This window comes from Phlebotomus papatasi, chromosome 1 (assembly GCF_024763615.1).
Source record: "Phlebotomus papatasi isolate M1 chromosome 1, Ppap_2.1, whole genome shotgun sequence".
NCBI classification, from domain to species: Eukaryota; Metazoa; Arthropoda; class Insecta; order Diptera; family Psychodidae; genus Phlebotomus; species Phlebotomus papatasi.
Genome location: NC_077222.1, coordinates 97,487,604 through 97,507,157, shown reverse-complemented (window position 1 = coordinate 97,507,157; position 19,554 = coordinate 97,487,604). Strand labels below are relative to the sequence as shown.

Genomic DNA, 19,554 nt, shown 5'->3' with positions numbered 1-19,554 from the left:
TCTTTGGTTTTATAATTTGGTTCCTTGTGCTTAAAAACAAATTTTGTACTGTATTTATCAAGAAAAAAGCCATGTCCAACTTGTACCGGCGAATTGTCCAACTTGTATCACTTTATCCTATATATAAATTATTTAATAGTAGTAAAATCGCTCTAGTATTCTTTATTGCGAATATTGTACTAATTTAGTTAATATTTTTTTTCTAAAAATAAGAACTCTTTGGGTTATTTGTTTATCCTCAATTCCCATTTATTAGCCTCTCTATCATAATTTTATTTGCTGCATTCTGTCGTGATCTCAATTGCATTCAGGGATTAGCAGTCGGTTGGGGCAGAGGAAAGAGACACCAACTCTCCCCACTTTAGGTATCCACTACAATTACTATAGTTGCGCTTTTGGCTCTCCTCAAGCGCTCTCTCAGTAAGATAATTCAGTTAAACTCGTGCCGCCGGAGTATTTGGTTCCGTTTGTAATGAGTATCTCTCGCGTCGCTAAATTTGCAAGTAATATCACAAAAATGTCTGCAAATATTCCCAAAATTTCTCTGAGCAATGGGCAGGAAATGCCAGTTGTTGGATTAGGAACGTGGAGAGTTAGTACAGCTAATATTTTGCATGGGACAAAGGGAGTAGCATGGTGACCCAATTTCTGCACTTTCAGGCTCCAGACAATGAAGTTGAACTTGCATTGGAGGCGGCTCTTAAGTGTGGGTATCGCCATATCGATGCAGCTCCAGTGTATCTCAATGAACCGGTCATTGGCAGAACGCTCAAACGTTTCATGGATTCTGGTGAAATAAAGCGCGAAGATTTGTTTATCTGCACAAAATTGCCTCCTCATGCCAATCGTCCAGGAAGTGTGGAGAAGTTCTTGAGGAAGTCCCTGGAGAGTCTCCAGTTGGACTATGTGGATTTATACTTAATCCACACGCCCTTCACTGTCCCAGAAGTTGATGGAGAATTCCTCAGGGACGAAAATGGAGATGTTGTTCTCGAAAGAGATACTGATCATGTGGCTACGTGGAAGAGAATGGAGGATATGTTGTCTATGGGATTAACCAGGAGTATTGGGATCTCAAATTTCAATCAGAATCAAATTCAACGAATCCTCGACACTTCCACCATAAAGCCCGTGAGTTTGCAAATTGAAGTTCATTTGTATTTGCAGCAGAAAAGTCTGATAGATTTCTGCAGGAAGAACGACATTGTGGTCACTGCCTATTCCCCTCTGGGATCCAGAGGAATTGCTGAATTACATAAATCAGCAGGTGTCACGTAAGTCGTTTATTTATCTTTATACAGTAGACTCTTCGATATCCGGCTGACTGGGGGACACAATGACATTTAGGTTTTTTGAATGATCAACGGTTTTTCTATTTTGTGCAGTGTGAATTTATTTTCTGTCTGACAAAGAAAAAGAGAATTTTTTTTTCGTGATATACTTATGTTTCATTTTTTATCACAATTATGTATTAAAAACTTCGATACAATGTTAATAATACTTTAATTCACTCTGGACAAACTTCATGTTTTAGTCAAAATAATTTTGAATACATCAACCGCCAGTGTTTGGCAGCTGTCACCCGGATATCGAAGTGCTGGATATCGAAGAGTCTACTGTAATGGTATTATTGTACTTTAATTGTGCAAAAAAGTGATCACACAAAGTTAAAAAAAAATGAATAGAAGGGATAGTTCAGCAAATGTTTATCTTTTTATTTAATACTTCACAGCATTAAAATATTTTATGTGCATTTTTTTATAATTTGTAAACTTCATACATTATTAAATTTAGACTGTTAAAAACACTTTTTTAAAGTGCTTTTAAGCTAAACTGAAGACTCTTAGGGCAGGATCACATTGACAGTAAAATGCTCGCCGTAGCCTCACCGTATTTCGTTAATTTACGCATTTTCATTGAAATTCTTACGCAAATTTTCCATTACCGTATTACCTTATCTCATACTCGGTAGCACAATGTGAAAATAATATAAGAAAATTGAAGAAATAAAACGTAAATTCGATAAACGGTGAGCAAAAAAAAACTACGAGAAATTAATCGTACAATTTTTTTGCTCACGGTTTATCGCGTTTTCGTTTTATTTCTTCAATTTTCTTATATTATTTCCACCTAGTGTCACCGAGTATATGAGATAAGGTAATACGGTAATCGAAAATTTGCGCAAGAATTGCAATGAAAATTCGTAAATTAACGAAATACGGTGAAGATTTTACTGTCAATGTGATTCTGCTCTTAAATTTGAAAAAATTACCGATATAAAATTTAGTAAAATTTCGCGAAAACACTGTTTTATTTATTTTTCTCACTTAAATCAACAAAAACAACGTAGAGTAAAATGAGGTAATTTGGAATCATTTACAATTTGGGACATTTGAGATTTTCTCACTGTTTAACTGTGTTATCACACTTGCACATTAAAATTTTAATATGAATCACATTAATTGTCGCTCGTGAGAGTCCAAATGTGTAATTTGTGTGTTTGAATCATTTTATATTCAAAATTTGATCTATTTGTTGATAAAAAGGTAGACTTGGCCCGCAAAATTTGATATAAATTGATTTATAGCATTAATGCGAAAAATTAATGCGATTTTCTCTTTAATTTTTTAATGTGAAAAATATTTATGCTTTAGGTAAATTTAAACTTACTTTTGCAGGCCAAGTCCACTTCTTTATCAATAAATAGAAAAACCCCTAATATTAAGTGACTCAAAGACACAAATACCATATTTGGACGCTCACAAGCGACAATTAATGTGAATCACATTAAAATTTTAATGTGCAAGTGTGATAACGCCGTAAGAGATTCAAAAGGAAGAAAAGCTGTTCCTTTTTTTTCTTAATTGTCTTTTTCTTCTATTTCGCGATCTTTGTTTTCTCTTTGCTCATCTGAAACAATGAGAAAATCTCATGTCCCAAATTGTAAATGGTTCCAAATTACTTCATTTTACCCTATAGTGCCTTAAAAGAAATTTGATCACTCGTAAGAAATGTGTACTAGTGGGGTACCTTTGAAAGTGGGGCACCTTTGAAATTGGGATTTTTGTCCTACGTGAGTGAGAGAAATCCGAAAAAAGTTAAAATAACATTCCGGAAATGTTTAATTTACCCTGCAATACTGATCCGAAATCGGTGTAAATATTATGCTTTTTAGGTGTATTAGGGGTTAAAGTAATCCTTTTTCGTGTAAATTTTACCCTTAATAAGGTGTAAAATTAACATTAAAAAATGTTGATATATTTTTACAACTAAAAAGTGTTAAAGTTATGAAGAAGAAAAGTTAATCGCACCCCTGTTTTTTTCTCAGTGTATGTTTAAGTTGAACTGATACATATCCTAATGTAATTTAGCTTCTCAATCGGTTTGTGCAGCTAAATTATGATAGACTCAATTTTATTTAAAAATAGGTAAAATATCCCAATTTCAAAGGTGACCCACATTCCCCTATATGCATAAAATATTGGTTCAATAGTATTCATTATTCATTTATTTATTATTTTTGAAATTATATTCTTATCTTCAATAAATCAATCCCTCGTATTCGTGTAGAAATGATCTTTAATAGAGACTATTGGCTTGTCTACTGATTGCAATACTCTATGTATAAAGTTGCATTTTTTGCTGAATGTATCACAAAAGATTTTCCAAGTATTCGATGCATTAGTCAAGTGTGCTAATCCGGGCGCTTCGCTATCTGAATCGTTTATGACTAATCCACTTAAAATAATATTTTTATTTTTATTTCCGTAATATAGTCGCTACAGTAAGATAATATAACTATTCAAGTTTGAGAAAAAGCAAAAAAATATTTTTATTATCCATTAAATAAGTGAGTGTAATCGACTCATTACAAACTTGTACCAGCTGGGTACTTCACTAAAAATTATCTAGCAGTGATATTTTCGCTAATGACAGCTGGTTGATTAAAAACATTTATTGTTTTTCTTTTCTTGTGAAAAAGTATTTTAAATCCAAAGGTTTAATTAAAAGTGAATTAGCGAAAAGGCGACCCAGTTAGTGCATGATGACTTATTTCAGTATTATCATTATTTTATAAATTTTCTTTAATATTTTTGATATTTTTTTTTAATATTATGTTTCTGAATTTTATGGATTTAGAAGAAGTAAAAAAGAATTTCATCAGTCCAAAAACAAGCGTTTAAGTAGCACTCTTCGGAAAACAATCCAGTTACCCCACCTAACTATATATAACTGCTCTCTCTTTGAGTTCGAGCAGTAAAAATAATTAAATGGTGATGTACAGGAAAAAGCATATTAATTAAATATGTATCTTTTTATAATATAGAACCCTAGGTAAAATGTGAAAAGCTAAAAAATATCAAAACGCAATAAGTTTCTTATTCTTATATCATCTGAAAATTAATTAAATTGTCTTTCTAAGTGCATTAGAATCTAAAAATTGCAAAAGGTGAGTTGACTACTTGTAATCTCCAAAGAGCGATATAATCCCTCGATTTTGAGTTATATATTTAGATATTTCGACTCTTTACCTTACCCCCCGAGGGGTCGTATTTTGGTAGAATTTTGGAAATCTGAAGTTTCGAGTTCTTTGGTGTCACGCTGTTTGTCCGTCTGTCCGTCCGAATATCGCCAGCTCTAGAGGCCAAACGGTTAGAGATAGCAACTTGGGATCTAAGGGGGACACCCCCATAAGTCGATCCAAGGATCGTTAACATGCCCCTCATTTTCCCCCACCCCTCCCCTTCCGCTCCAAAATCATGTTTTTTGCGATTGCTCGAAAACTCATCGTGCGATTTTTTTTGTCATTTTTGGATGAAGAGGTGTGCAAGAAACCGTTGAAACCGAATTAACGTCAAATGAAACATGTACGTCAATGGTCAAAACGCTACTATAACAAACTTATTTTGACGTTAATTCGGTTTCAACGGTTTCTTGCACACCTCTGTTTTAGAGATTACCCAGGCGGACATTTCGTTCTTAGACGAAAATACCGTTGAATCCAAGGGGGAGATATTAGGGTCAAAAGTGGTGTACAGCTGAAAATTAAGTGCTTGGAAGTATTTGGAAGTGGGAGTACTCGAATATAGTCTTTTTTGTCTAATTCCGTATTCTACAGACTACGTTACTTTTAGTTTAGATTCTTAATTCGAGCGGCAGTATTTGGAAAGGTTTGTGAACTGTTCAAGTTCAGTTATGACAATGAAATTTATTATAGCTTGATTTGTGTCGTAATTTTTCTGAGGATATACTCAGTTGAATAATGATTTTCCTGAATTTTTACAGGAATTTCAAATTCATGTATAGTGGCTCACCAATAATGACATAGTTATTGCAATTGACTGTGAATCAATTTGATATATTTTTTTCTAATTTATCGTAAATATGTATGTATTGGATGATTATATAAATTCGTGGGACTTTTTTGCGAATATTGTTAAGGGGTATCCCATAGGTTACCTCCACCATTGTTTACCATTTTGCATTACTGCAAAGGTTTTAGTGCTTTACATCTCGTCAGTTAAATCAGCATTTGTCGTAACTTCCTTTTGACAACTTTTCAGGAGACGAAATTTTCAGTTCAGAATTATTTTTCTTAAAAATGAGCCCCGAATGCGATACTTTTGAGTCAAAATAATAAAAGTGGCACTAATAAACTGTAAGTTAACTCGAGAATATCTTTAAAAAATGATTTCAAAGCTGAGATATTGAGATATATGTTCAATGAAACACAATAAGATTTTATCGTAACTTCCATCGTTTATAAAGCCGTAACTTCTAATGTATGGATATCTTGGAAGTTACGACAATTTTCAAAAACACATTATATCAATTTTAATTACTCTAGTGATAATGAGTGCCTTTATTTCACTAAATTAGTCAATTAAACTGTGGTCATTGTCACTAAAAAGCTTTTATTTCATAAATTTTATTTAATAAATTTTGTGCGCCGCATCGCTTGTTTTGTTTTGAAATAATGACAGATGGGCAGGGATTTTTCCTCACTTTTTTCTCACAAATATCGAATTAAAATGATTTAATGTTGCATTATTCGCACTGTCTTTGGATATATGGAAGAGTTTGTGAACGTTTTAATGAGAAATATTAAATTTTTGTTGCAAATTACAAGCCACGCAAGCGAGCTAAAAAAGTTACGGCAAATGCTGATTAGAGCAAATTTTGTATGAAAATTTGTCGTAACTTCCCCAAAAATGGAAGTTACGACAAATTCTGATAAATTTTTACTAATTGAGGGCACTTACGATAATTTTTGTTTAAAATAATTTTTAATGGGCCTATAAATGTTTCTTTTTCTCAAGTGAGTTTAATAAACAAAATTACGCCAATTCTAAATATGTATATAACCCAAAATCGCAAAAATGAAGTTACGACAAATGCTGATTTAACTGACGATCTCTTAATGCCAAAAGTAATTCGTCAAAAAAGTCGATTTCTGGTTTTGAGGGCTTTTATAAAATGAGGAACAAAAGGTGCATTTGTAATTCAATTTTAAACAAATTTAAGAAATGATCTATCTGATGGACTTCCATTAAAAAAACATTTTGGGGGTCTATTTAAATCGTGTCCTTGCTCTAACATCTATCTCGATCTATCCTTCAAAATATCAATTCCATTTTAAAGAGTCTCTAATAGTGATGGCAATTTTGTGAGTATCCTATGCATCAAGTGCAGGAAGTGCTGGAAGTATTGCAACATTTTCGAAAGTGTAAAGGGCTCTTCCATAAAAATTGTGGAAGTGTCTGGAAGTGGTGTACACATTTTCACCCAAATATCTCCCCCTTGGTTGAATCTTTCCTAATAACGGTTTTTCAAGATCAGAGGTTAAAAAGACACTACGGAGCGCATTTTTCAACAGAATGGTATCGTGTTTGCGCTCGTTTGAACGGTCTTGGAATTTCCTATAAAACTGGATCGATTCTAATCGGTTGTGAACCGGTAATGAACCGATTCATAGCCGATAACTATTTTTTTGTCTGAAAACCAGTTATATTACTTTTAAAACTATTCTGGGGATCATTTGAGTGATGAATCGGTTCAAATTGGTTCAAATCATTTGAAAACCGGTAAATGATGGAAAATGCTTTTGAGATATATCATCTAAATTTCAAGTTAGATCATTTCGCAAAGCCTGGGACGCTTTACCACCCCTTTTAACAAGAATTTCATCAAAAGAAAGCTATAATTAATTTTTTTTAAACGACAACGAAGAAAAATATGCTTTAGAAGAAAAATAGCATTCAATGGACTTTAGATATTTAATATTTAAATACATAAACATAAACTTTGTAAAATAGTTATTCAAACAAATTTCGCATCTCCTCGAAAAATTTTGTTAGAAGATTAATTTCTTTTTATTAAGGTCTGAGGTGAAAAAATTCCAATTAAAATTTCAAATTGAAATAATTTTTCCCATTTTTGCATTGAATGCCGGGAGAATGTTTGCACGTTCAATTGATTTACTCTGCAATGAAGTTCAACACTTGAACTTGATTCAACTGCATGACCTAAAATTCTGCAATGTTATGGAAAATATGAAAATTTTTATGATCAATGAATAAAATGGATTTTTAATGTTTCTCCTGGAAATGGTAAATTTTGAAATTGCGTAAAATATTTGAAAAATAAATTTATTAATGAAAAATACAAGAGAATCAATATAAAATATTCAAATATCTTTGATTGAGATAACCAATTCACAAAAAATTGTAATCTTTGAAAATCCAAATCATTCTATTTTTAATTTAATCACAGATTTGAGGCCAAGAACAAATTCATGAGGGAGTATCTTCAAGTTCGATTAATTAAAAAAAACTATTCAATCTACACGTTAAATTACAAACAGCTATATATTTAACAATCTTATAAATTCACAAAAGTGTATTCACAAAAAATTAAAGCATTATGTAAATATGTTCATGCAGATATTTCATGTTAGAGACTATTTTTTTTCCTTTGCAAATTGCAGACGCGACATTCCGGATCTAATTGAGAATCCCGAAGTTATAAAAATGGCCAGTAAGTACGGGAAGACTCCTGCACAGATTCTCCTCAAGTACAACGTCCAGAGAGGTCTTGTGGTCATCCCCAAGAGTACCAATGAGTCGCGCTTGAGGCAGAACATTGAATTATTTGACTTTACGCTCGTTGATGAGGACATGGATCTCCTGGCTGGACTCAATGAAAATATTCGAGTTTGCGATTTTTCTTTCTTCAAAGGGTCAGTCTGGGCTTTTATTTCTCAACTCCCTGGCAGTTTTTTTTATTTACTGAGATTTCTTTGTCTTGTGTATTTTTTGCAGAATTAACAAACATCCTGAATTTCCATGGTAATTGCTGATGGATCAACTTCAAATTTTCCAGTTTTATTATTTTTTATATCACTTTCTAAATGGATGTTCTCGAGTTAGTCGCATTGAGAGCACGAATAAAATCGTCAAGCACAAAATTATGTTGGTTTCATTTGGAACTGGACACTGAATTCGTTATTGGAGATTCCTTGTTGATAGCCGACACCGTGAGATCAAAGATCATCACGAGAAGGCAGAGTAGCAGTGGCCCAAGAATAGCCCCCTGCAGACCCATCCAGTAAAGTCCTCCAGCAATAGATAAACCCGTGAGATACGGATGCCCTGAACTCTTGATGTCCGCATAAACAGCTGCATCAACAGTCGAAGGGATGAAGAAATGCAGCGCCAGGAGCACCACAGCAATCCAGAATCTATCCTGTGCCAGCCACAGATCGAAGAATGCCGGAACAGCGCACCAGTAAGTACCCAGGAAAGGTGCTGCGGCCAGGACTGTGGCTAAAACAGCCGGTAAATAGACTACATTCACACTGAAAATCGTATGAGTCAGCCACGTAAAGAGTCCATGAAACAGAGCAATTTTAGCCGTAGCTGTAATCACTCCGGCAATTGATCCTTCAATCGCTTCGGCAATCCGTGGGCCAGATTTAAAGCCCAGGGATGTCACAAAGACAAGGGGAGAGTATCTATCTTCGCTACTGCACAAAAGGTAGAAAAGAGCTGTGAAGAAGACGATCTGGAAGAGAAAAGATCGCAAATACTGACAAAATTTCCCGTAAGAAGCGCCTTTTAATAAGTTGCTCTTCTTTTCCCACGATTTCAGCTTAGATTTGATTTCTTTTTTAATACTATAGGGGAAATTGGGGCAAAATTAGCCAGAAAATGATTTTCTTGCGTAAGTTTGAGAAAAATTTAGGGAAAGGCTCATAATTTTGTCCAGTTTCTTATTTTGGACACTTTGAGGATAAAATTGGACAGTAAAAATAAATTGATTAAAATGATGGATTTTTATTCCAATATTTGATGAATAATGAATTCTATCTAAATATTTGTTCTTTTTTTTGAAGATTTTAACACTAAATACGTTAAATTTTGAATATGATTTGAGTTGAAATTGCTTTGTTGAAAATTCAATGTGAGCAATTGTTTACGAGAAATATAACAGAACACTTCAAACTTGGAACATCGATTCTTATAAGCAGACTGTCCAAAATTATGAGCCTTTACCCTATTTAAAAATAGACTGATAACGGATAAGCCTCTGGCACTCTTTAGATCGGGACAATTTGAAGAAATAAAAAGTCACATCCTTTTCTTTCTCAAAAGATTTGCGTGAGTCTATCCCACACTTTCGTACTCAAAATTCAATTGAACAAAATTTAATTTGGTGTGATGTTCATAAGAAGAAGAAGAGTGCAAAAGAGTGGGATAGACATATGAAAACGTTTGAGAAAGAAAGGGATGTGAATTTAGATTACCTTAAATTTTCCTGATCTAAAAGGTGTGCCGGAGCCAATACGAAGAGAGCTAGTTGCTTTGACGAAATAGTAGTTTGCTCAATATTCTTTCTAAAAAACTACACAGTCCACTGACTAATTCTACTGTCGGCTAATTCTGCCCCGGTTACCCTCATCTTAGCTTTTGTAAGAGTATGTTTCTTATACGAAAACGGAAGGAAATATCTACAAATGGTTTTCGAAAAATGTTGAATATCTGGTGAACGACATAAGTGGGACCCCGGTCGAAATCCCATACCGAAAATAAAACTCCCAAAAGGGCCAAAATTAAAACCCCAATTCTTAAAAGTGTCATAGCTGATCATAACTACTCCATCGACTGCACTTATGCTTGCTGGAAGCAAAGGAAAATTTTCTGGTTTGCGAAATTATTCCACACATCTTTTATAAAATTTCGTTCCTTTCAGGATTTTAACAATTCAAGATTTTAGATTTAGATTTTATTATTTTCGGGATTACATTTTAACGAGTTGTTGAGAATTTGAATTGAGCTTCCTGTATAAATCTAGGAGTTTATTTTAAGTTGACTTATCATATCTTAAAATTCCTCTTATCACTTCCCCACCTAACAAATTTGTGCTCTCGCTATGAAAAGAGTGGAGGAAGCGGAAAGAAAATACAGTTTTTTTTTCACCAGTCTTTGTAAAGATTTCTGGAAGAAACATGGTGTTATACAAAAATTAAAATTCAGGAAAATTAAACTGAGCTTTTCTGGAAAAAGCTTGCAGTTAAGTTGGAGCTGAGCCTGAAGTTTTCTCTGGAGAGGGAAAATTTAATCCTTTTCCGCTGGATCGTAAAAAAAATTGTCTTATTTCAGGTGAGAGAATACCTTCGGAAGACTCCAATTATTTAGAAGAGAAGTTAATTTGGTGATTTCCGTATATATATAGGTGAGACATCTTAGAAAAGTTTAATCTATTTTATATGTAAAATCCCTAACATGAGTTATATCTGGACCTTAGGCTTTTCAATAAAAAAAAACCTTAGCTCTTTCCGACTCTTTGACCAAAAATTTAATCAAGGGCCAAAATGAAAGATATTGTAAAATACTATAACGCACCGAGGCCCTGGCTACAATTCTGCCTGAAATTACCGCTAAGGTTGATAAAATCAACAGTTAAATTTTCGAAATTTCGATATCGAATATCTTCAGATCCCTGAAATGTTCGATTTCTATATGAAATCTAGTTCTTTAAATAATAGATCGCACCCCTTACACACCTTAGCCTCTATCGCTATATTCGGAAACATTGGGAAAATCACTACTCTCAGTCAGGAACAGTAAAAAAAAAAAAACTCAACTAATCTACTACTCCATGAAAGTCACTATTCCTACGAACAGTATAACAAAATATGTTGAGTATCATCATTTTTAACAACAGTAAAAAACACTATTATCAGGAACAATAAAATAATTAGGTGTTCTCAAAAACATTAGAAAAATTAAGTGTCCACAAGAACAGTAAAAAATAACTACTTCCATGTAATTCAGCTAAAAAAATCATATGTTTTTACCTGAATTCGAACCGATTAGAATTTAGTGTTCGCTGGGTAATAACTATTATTTTGCACTGGGAAGAATCACACTGAGAGTAAAGTGCTCACCGTATTTCGTTAATTAACACATTTTTTTATTGCAATTCTTGTGCAAATTTTCGATTATCGTATTATCTTATCTCATACTCGGTGGCACTAGATGAAAATAATATAAGAAAATTGAAGAAATGAAACGAAAATGCGATAAACGGTGAGCAAAAAAACAAACTGTAATAGAAATTTATCGTAGAGTTTTTTTTTGCTCATCGTTTATCGCATTTTCGTTTTATTTCTTCAATTTTCTTATATTATTTTCACCTAGTGCCACCGAGTATGAGATAAGGTAATACGGTAATTGAGAATTTGCGTAAGAATTGCAAAGAAAAAGCGTAAATTTACGAAATACAGTAAGGCTACGGCGAGCATTTTATTGTCAATGTGATTCTGCCATAAGTCAATCAACCTTACCTTGATAATTTCGAACTTATATCAAATTGATAGGCCAATTCATTTTAGGGAAAAATTTGTCAGCAATTTTATTCGAAAATTGCTAACTAAAGGAAGGTTAATTTTGATCACCCTTTTTATGTATTTTATATTTAGTTTACACAGCAAAATCGGTTTAATGTCTTTGTTTATTTAGGGGTACACTCAGTCCCAGCATTAAGTCCTTCGGGATTATGCTTCTGACGGAATTATGCACATACAATTATGCAAGTTTGCCTACCCTTGGGAGTCAATTTATGAAATCATTTTTGAAATACGCCTGAATGTATACTATTTTGCGATGCGGGAAATTTGAAAACAGTGTGCTTCTTTTTCAAAAAAAAAAAACTTTAATTTCTATTATTAAGGTATTTTTTTAAATATTCTAACCATTTATTGAAGAACTCTGGCCAAAAAGTACTTTTTGTTAATGCATTTCTATTAAACAGTTGAATCTTTTTGTTTGAACTACTTTTACTCCGCGCGAAATTCGTTCTACGGAAGATTTATTCAAAAGAAAGCCCCTGCGGGTATGCAATTTATCGCGATATTTAATGCCATTTCTCGCGTTTTTTTTCGGTCCCGAAAATGTGCATAATGCCGGGATCTAGTATACGTACCACAAATTGAAAAGAGTGAAACGGCAATACATTTTTTCCAATGCCTTCTCTTTCAAAAGTAGCTTCAGTGGTCCCAAGAAAATCCATAGAAAAAAAATATTTTGATACCCTTTTATTCAGAATAATAAACTCCCTTCTTATTGATTGAAAATTGAAATTAATCAGTCGGATTAAAACAAGTTTTTCACAACTTATATGTAAAGAAAAAAATCATTTGATGGCTAATCCTGCCCCGGTCTCCTCTATTACAGTGAAATACGTTTTACTGCTCTTCATTTCATTATTACTTGCTATAAGTTTACGTCTGTATTTTTTTTAGGTGTATCAGGTATTTTGGAATTAATTTATGAACAAATCTTCAAATTTTTATTATTATTTCTCGCACAGAGCCCTTTAGCAGGGGCCCCTGCCTTCAGTATGACAATGGTGCATATGCATCGTGCATATGCTTCTTGAGATTTTTTAAAAGAAATTCACGAGAGCACTTACCGTATCGACGACGAAGGTCACAACAGCGTGTCCACCTCCGAGCAGAACCGAGAAGATTGACCCAAAGACAGTTCCCAGGAGATACATATTCTTCTGCAGAATGATCCAAAGGGAATCCATGACATCCCTCAGCATTCCCACATTGCTCTTGGCCCAGGCTATTATCCCTTCTTTTGCAATTGGATTGTCTACGATCTCATCGAAGGATTCCCTTATCCCAAAGCCCATTCTCGGTCCAATTGTATCATCTCCATTTCTCTCCAAGACATTCTGCACCAGTCTGTCCCATGTTGTTAGAACTTGCTCCTTCAGCTTGATGGCCTGCTGTTTATCTGTGTCCTTTAGGATGTCATCGATGTACGTCTCGATGGTCTTCCTGCCGTACTCATGGGCATTGTCAATGATGTTGTCAAAGGTGCTCTCGGGGAACATATCCTTGAGTTCTGGTCTGTGAATGAAGGCCTTCTGGATCACCTCGTGCCCAAGCTGTGCCACGGCAATTCCCTCCGAGTAGATCTGAACAGCCAGAAAAACTCCAGCGGAAATTACAACAACCAGCATTAGCACAATTACGGCAATTGAAGACATTGTGTCCACAGAAGACTTGAGACTGTCCCTGAGGCATCGATGGACCTTTCGATTGATCTGAATTATTCCTGGGAGGCATATTGGGAAGATTGCTGTGTATCGCTCAGAGATCCAATTCTCTATGGCTGTTTGTATACGAATGGCCTTCTCGCTCACGTAAGCCAGACTTCCGGTAGATGCCAAGGCCTCCTTGGAGAAGTGCATAAAAATGGGCACAGCGGAAAATACCAAGAGCCACATGTTCCGGAAAATAATTGTGCCTCCGCAGGCGAAAAAGAGAAACTTGAAGTACAAATCACTCTCACCGGATCCACCGGGTTCGGCGTCTGCTGGACCATCTGCTGGAGGAGCATCGAGTTGGGTCTTGGAAGTGCTCGTGTTGAGAACTTCTTTTGTTGGCTTAGGACTCCTGGGAACATCCACAAATCGCCTGAGGCGTTCGGTAATGCTGACATTTGCGTCGTCTCCGGAAGATTTTTCAAATTGCTCGCGATAAGTGTAGACAACTCCAGCGAGGCCGTAGAGAAGGAGGGCCATGAAGACGGGCACTTGGAGGGGGCCTAAGAAACTGCAGACGTACGCTACAAGGAGGAGCCAGAGGGACTGACCGAACATCATGAATTTCGTGTGATTTGCGGGCTTCCAAAAGAGCACGACGGTTGTAATGTAAGCCACGAGGAAAGTCACCACCAAATGCGCACTCAACTGCCCAAGAATATTCGTAACATAAGTGTGGCTGAGCACAATTCCTCTCCACATGAGGCAGAACAATCTCCTGGGAGCGTATTCAACAGTGAACCTGGTAACGGCAAGCCCTCCAATCCCAATCAGAATCAAATGCTTATGGTTCCGCAGGAAATTGCCCAGGAATTGCCCTAGGGATTCTAGACTGTGAACAGGGGCTATAGCAATGTTTAGAAAGAGATTCCCATCAGTTCGCTCCAGGCCATCGAACCAATTCTTGATTGAGAAGGACATCTTTCGCTTGAACGGATAGACAACTGCACCGATCAACAGGGCCCAGAGCAGTGGCTTGAGGAAGGGCAGGAGAACAAAGACAAATGCCACGACGGTGGACACCCCCGCCACGGCCCCAATATTGTAAATTGTGCCCTTGATCTCGCGTCCTTGGGAGAAGTTCAGCGACTTGAGGGTGTGCCATGCCGATGTGATACTTTCACGGGCATAATTGGGCGTATTTGGCTTTGACGTCATGCTGTATGCTTTCTTAGACACTCACAAACACTTATTCTCACTGATAGCACTCAATATTGCATTTTTATTCACAGATTTCACTGAGAAAACTGATAAAATGCCCACTGACGCAGACTTATTTTTAGATTCCGAAACAACCTAACCTCACTTCTTTGCTTCCCGGATTCCGGAAAATCTAGTACTTCACTCCACCGGACGGGCTAATTCAAAACAAATGTGACGCTTTTTTGTAAACAAAAACAAAATGGGTAAGAAAATCCTCAATTTTCTTCAAAATTACCATTTTCCTGCTGACTTTTTCATTGGAATCTTACAGATGATCAATTAACTATAGCAGTTTTGCGGAAACAAGTCCCAAAGCTCTATAAAATGTGGCTCAATGGCGTGGCAAAGTCCTTCGTGGAGCAATATCAAAACATTGGTCAGGAAAAAATTGACTTTCCCACCCAGGAAATGGAGAAAAACGTCCAGGAAATCAGTGGTATTCTAGATCAGGAAGAGGATATTCTTGAGAGCACAGTACAAGTACGCTACTTCCTATCAAAGTGAGAATTTATTATTAAAAAAATATTTTACAGGTGTCTGAGATTGCAAACAGGATCTCTGAACTGCAAAAAGCAATCTCCTTTCCCATCGATTAACTCAACTATTCATCAGGATTTGTCCCATCTCCGATGAAGCAATTTGTATATAAACTCCAGGCACTGAAGATTTGGCTGCGTTTTCTGCAAATATCCCTGACTAAATTCCTCTTTGAAGTAAAAATATAATTTTTATACCTCAAAAATCGACAGGAGTCTTTCATTCACCGTCGTTTCCGGCTGTAGGAGGATCTGCAGCATAAAAATCACCCTTTGCTGTGGAAGATAATCAATATTATTTGCTATTTCTGACCAAAAAAATTCTCACTGGCTTACGCGTTGAATGACTTCATTAATGATAATATCGTGGATTGAATGAGTTGGAATCAGGCGATTTTCCACTCTCTTCCTGGAATACTCGGTGATTTTATGAAGACCAAAGTGTTTAACAAAGGTCACAGTCTCTGAAAGAAAACCTCAGGAAGTTACCAATCAAACCCTTTAATACAAAAAACCTAAACAAATTACCAGATTCAACAACGCCCAATTCCAAATAAACAGGAACCACCGTCAGCAGTAACATAAAAATATGCCCAAATACCGATCCCACAACCCTATCCGCCAGAACCAATGCAAGATACAATCCCCCTGTGCAGAATGTAATCATCAGCAATCGCTTCCTTTCCCGGAAACTCTCCACATTTGTCACAGCAATCGAGACCGTAGCCTCAGAGAAATTATTCACTTCAACTCTCAGCTCTTTTCCATGGATATTCCGAAAGGACTTCTGCACAGTTTTCATCACTTTCCCGTGGAATCTGCAACAAGACCACCTTGCCAATCTTCCCAATAAAACAAATATCCCCAATTCCAATTAGCAGTGTGGAAAAATTTGCAAAAAAGCCGCCTTATTTTAATTGTTTTGAAAACAAAACAAAACGTCATTATAGTTGTAACCTCCAAAATATTTCCCTGAGAAAAGGTGTTTTCAAGTAGGAAATCAGATTATTTCAGTAAATCTGAGTATTTCGTGAATCTTTCTTATCAATTTGGGCTTCAAGAAAAGCTCAAGAAAGTGAAAAATCATAATTTTTCTCAAAATTTTTATAGCACAAAATCTTCAAAAAACTTTGGGTAAACTTAGTGACTTCATAGATTTTGTGATTCATGTGTGGGGATTTTCAGAAGGTAAGGCTTAATCAAATTCACTTACAGTAGACTCTCGCAAATTCGGCTCTTTTTAAGATTGGGCTACTTTTTAATTCATGCAGCGGTTACATTTGAAAAAAGTTTGTTGTAATTTTTCAAGTTTGATTATGATTATCAAATGAATCAAATATGCTAAAATTTGGCATGGTTTGTCTTAGTTTTAATGTGATTTTGCATTATTGAAGGATTTTCAATCAATTTACGTTATATATGAGTGTGTAAACTCAATATCTATATGCACATGAATAAAAAATCGTTGCATTTCAAAAAGTTTGTCGCCAGAATTTCTGTCTAATTCGGCTGACATTTCGGTCCCATATGCTCGTATTTGAGAGAGTCTACTGTATTTTATAGAATTATAAAATCGAATTGATTATTTTCCGCCAAAATTATATTGAAAAATATTATATATGAAAAAAATATGTTCGTCAAAAATTATAAGCACTCATAGAAATTCACTCAAAGGTACTATTAATAAATTTTTATTCATTCATTCTGTAAAAAAGGTTCGCCAAACCCAAGAAACTGTGGAAATGATCAAAAACATCTTTTTATAACTCCAGATCGTATTGAAATATATTTCAAAATCAATGAAACTCTGAAGTGTTTTTTAAAGCAGATACTGGCAGCTATAACTGCTTTCTATATTGTACGAACCATACGAGTGCGGACAGCAAAAAATATTACAATCATTTGTATGTAACGAGAACAACAATTATCATTATAACTTCCAATAAATGTCGTAGAAAATAAAGTTGAAAAGCAAGCAGGTCGCATTTTCCTACACAGTAAAAAATAATTACGATTATCACATGTAATAGGAGAACATTGATAATTGAAGTAAATTTCAAACGCTTATCGTAGCAAGCAAAGTTGAAAAGAAAACAAGTTGAATTTTCCTAGTTGAAAAGCAAAGTAAATTAAATTTTCCTCCAAAAGTTCCACTGAAATTACACAAAATATATAAAGAAGAAGAATCAGTTCAAACGAAAGTAGTTCAAAGTTGACTTTTATGCTGCGATAATCGGTCGAAAAAGTACTACGACTATTGAATTGATTCTATTACATACGATAATCGTTGAAATATTCAACCAGTAAATTGACTGAAGTTTACACTATTTTGTTGTTTCATTTTAATACTATTATAATAATTATTAGTAATATTTATTGCATTTGGGCTATTGCTATTACTGAGCATTGAATTTTACTAATTCTGCAATTTAATTGATTCCTTTTCAATTGAAAGTTTATTTTTTCAGTGGTTGTTATTCGAAATTTCAACTAGTTCAGTTCTACTAATAGAATTCAACTTGCCAATTTCATCTTTTTTTACTGTGTAGTTAAATTTCTAAAATTACCATTGCCAAGCACAAAATAAAGGGAGAGAAGAAGAATACAGTAGACTTTCTCAAATTCGGTAATTTGGGACCGAAATGTCACCTGAATTAAAGAGAAATTCGGTCGTAAAATTGTTTGAAATTCAACGATTTTTGTTCACTTGCATACTCATATTAAATTTACATGCACATATTAATTGTAAATTTCATGGAAGCCCTTTAATAATGCAAAATCACATCACAAATGAGAAAAAGCATGGCAAATTTGATTATAGATTATAGAACACACATTTTCAACAACAAATTTTCAAATTTAACTACTGACCGAATTAAAAAGTAGCCCGATGTTAACCTTTTAAGGACGAGAAGATTAAAAATCTGAGGTCAGAAAAAGTCACTTTTTCTGACTTTTTAGAACAAAACATACCTTTAGACGGCCGTAGGAAAAATTTCATTTTTGGGTCTCCGGTGACCCAATCGTCCTTAAAGGGTTAAAGGAGCCGAATTAGTGAGAGTCTACTCTAGATTGACGACGATAATCGCAGCAATATCCAACCAATAGGTTTAATGGAGTTGTCTCCATATTGTTGATTCGTTGGTTCATTTTATTACTGGTATAATAAATATTGTTATTTATTGAACATGAGCCTATACCGAATGTTGAATCTTACAGATGCTGCAATTTAATAAATTCCTATTTAATTGAAAATTATATTTTACATTGGTTATTATTTGAAATTTAAATTGTTTACTTCAACTATTCGCAAATTTCAATTTGTTTATCGCTATACATATTCAAAACTAGCATTTTTTCTTAATAAATCAACTTGCAAAATTCTCTAAGTACGACACATAGAACCTTAGAACGCACGTTTTTGAAATAATACTTGTAGAACTTCTAAAACAATCCTTGAGGCCTTAAGCAGTGGCACACCACTAATAACAGACTTCATTAACTGTTTAACCGCTATTGGCAAAAAGTAAAGCATTCTATTAGAGTGAGTTTTGAACAGGATTTTAGAAGAATTTTTATATTTCTACTCATTTGGTTCGTAATCCCAAGAGTTTTTGTGTTTGTGCACAGATAGAGGCGACACTTAGAACGAGAGTTACCGAATTCCTCAAATTTCACCCAAATAGAGACAGGAAAAGGTTCCTACTTCCGCAACGGCTAGAACTGAGAGTTTTTCGCTGATTACGCGAATGCTTTTACTGCTCTTACCACTGAGCTATGAGAACATATCGGCTCTGAATGTCTTTTTCACTGTCCTTAACCAATTCCCATGTGCACTCTACTCGTTTTGACTCACTATGAGTCTCAGAAACGGTATCATGCATGCGTACAATTGAATCAGCAGCCCATAGTTTCCATGGATTCTATTATAATATCTTTTAAAGCTTTTAATTTCTCAAAGAATGCAATTAGTTTACAAGCAGAACTTATAGATACCTTTCAAATTTAACTTATAGGATTACTTTTTTAAGAATGAATTTTCTTATTCAAAGGATTCATAGAATTATATTACGTTTCTTATTACACTTTCATAATTTCATTCGATATTTCCTTTTGCCAGTAGCATATAAGTTCATATAAAACCTTTGTTCAATATGGCAGATTATTTGCTAGTTGGGTTGTTTCATGATTTCCG

The 19,554-nt window shown here is 34.7% G+C and overlaps 3 protein-coding genes across 4 annotated transcripts; 1 reads left to right on the top strand and 2 right to left on the bottom strand.

Moving 5' to 3' along the window:
• Nucleotides 1–296: 296 nt before the first annotated feature.
• Nucleotides 297–8,467, top strand: LOC129809940 (1,5-anhydro-D-fructose reductase). Of its 2 annotated transcripts, XM_055860104.1 has the most exons (4): nt 297–592; nt 661–1,274; nt 7,988–8,239; nt 8,322–8,467. In XM_055860104.1, exons 1-4 carry the CDS (start codon nt 473–475, stop codon nt 8,350–8,352), a joined length of 1,017 nt encoding a protein of 338 aa, XP_055716079.1. In that variant the 5' UTR covers nt 297–472; the 3' UTR covers nt 8,353–8,467. The 2 variants fall into 2 exon arrangements, with proteins under 2 accessions (XP_055716079.1, XP_055716078.1); XM_055860103.1 differs by having other exon boundaries at nt 394–592; nt 7,988–8,467.
• On the bottom strand, nt 7,634–14,933 carry LOC129809935 (transmembrane protein 245). Its single transcript, XM_055860092.1, has 2 exons — nt 12,976–14,933; nt 7,634–9,063 (listed from the first exon to the last, which is right to left on the bottom strand). Exons 1-2 carry the CDS (start codon nt 14,776–14,778, stop codon nt 8,479–8,481), a joined length of 2,388 nt encoding a protein of 795 aa, XP_055716067.1. The 5' UTR covers nt 14,779–14,933; the 3' UTR covers nt 7,634–8,478.
• A 498-nt stretch (nt 14,934–15,431) lies between these two features.
• On the bottom strand, nt 15,432–16,484 carry LOC129809945 (uncharacterized). Its single transcript, XM_055860109.1, has 4 exons — nt 15,888–16,484; nt 15,696–15,823; nt 15,558–15,635; nt 15,432–15,503 (listed from the first exon to the last, which is right to left on the bottom strand). Exons 1-4 carry the CDS (start codon nt 16,159–16,161, stop codon nt 15,432–15,434), a joined length of 552 nt encoding a protein of 183 aa, XP_055716084.1. The 5' UTR covers nt 16,162–16,484.
• Between the last annotated feature and the right edge of the window lie 3,070 nt (nt 16,485–19,554).

Bases quoted from the DNA above. Each gene is read 5' to 3' on its own strand.
- LOC129809935 (XM_055860092.1), bottom strand. From the start codon at position 14,778: ATGACGTCAAAGCCAAATACGCCCAATTATGCCCGTGAAAGTATCACA. The intron at 9,064-12,975 runs GTAAGTGCTCTC...TTTCTCTTCCAG, and splicing joins TGACCTTCGTCGTCGATACG to ATCGTCTTCTTCACAGCTCT.
- LOC129809940 (XM_055860103.1), top strand. From the start codon at position 473: ATGAGTATCTCTCGCGTCGCTAAATTTGCAAGTAATATCACAAAAATG. The intron at 593-660 runs GTTAGTACAGCT...CTGCACTTTCAG, and splicing joins TTGGATTAGGAACGTGGAGA to GCTCCAGACAATGAAGTTGA. The intron at 1,275-7,987 runs GTAAGTCGTTTA...TGCAAATTGCAG, and splicing joins CATAAATCAGCAGGTGTCAC to ACGCGACATTCCGGATCTAA.
- LOC129809945 (XM_055860109.1), bottom strand. From the start codon at position 16,161: ATGAAAACTGTGCAGAAGTCCTTTCGGAATATCCATGGAAAAGAGCTG. The intron at 15,824-15,887 runs GTAATTTGTTTA...GTTTTCTTTCAG, and splicing joins ATTGGGCGTTGTTGAATCTG to AGACTGTGACCTTTGTTAAA. The intron at 15,636-15,695 runs GTAAGCCAGTGA...TATCTTCCACAG, and splicing joins TTAATGAAGTCATTCAACGC to CAAAGGGTGATTTTTATGCT.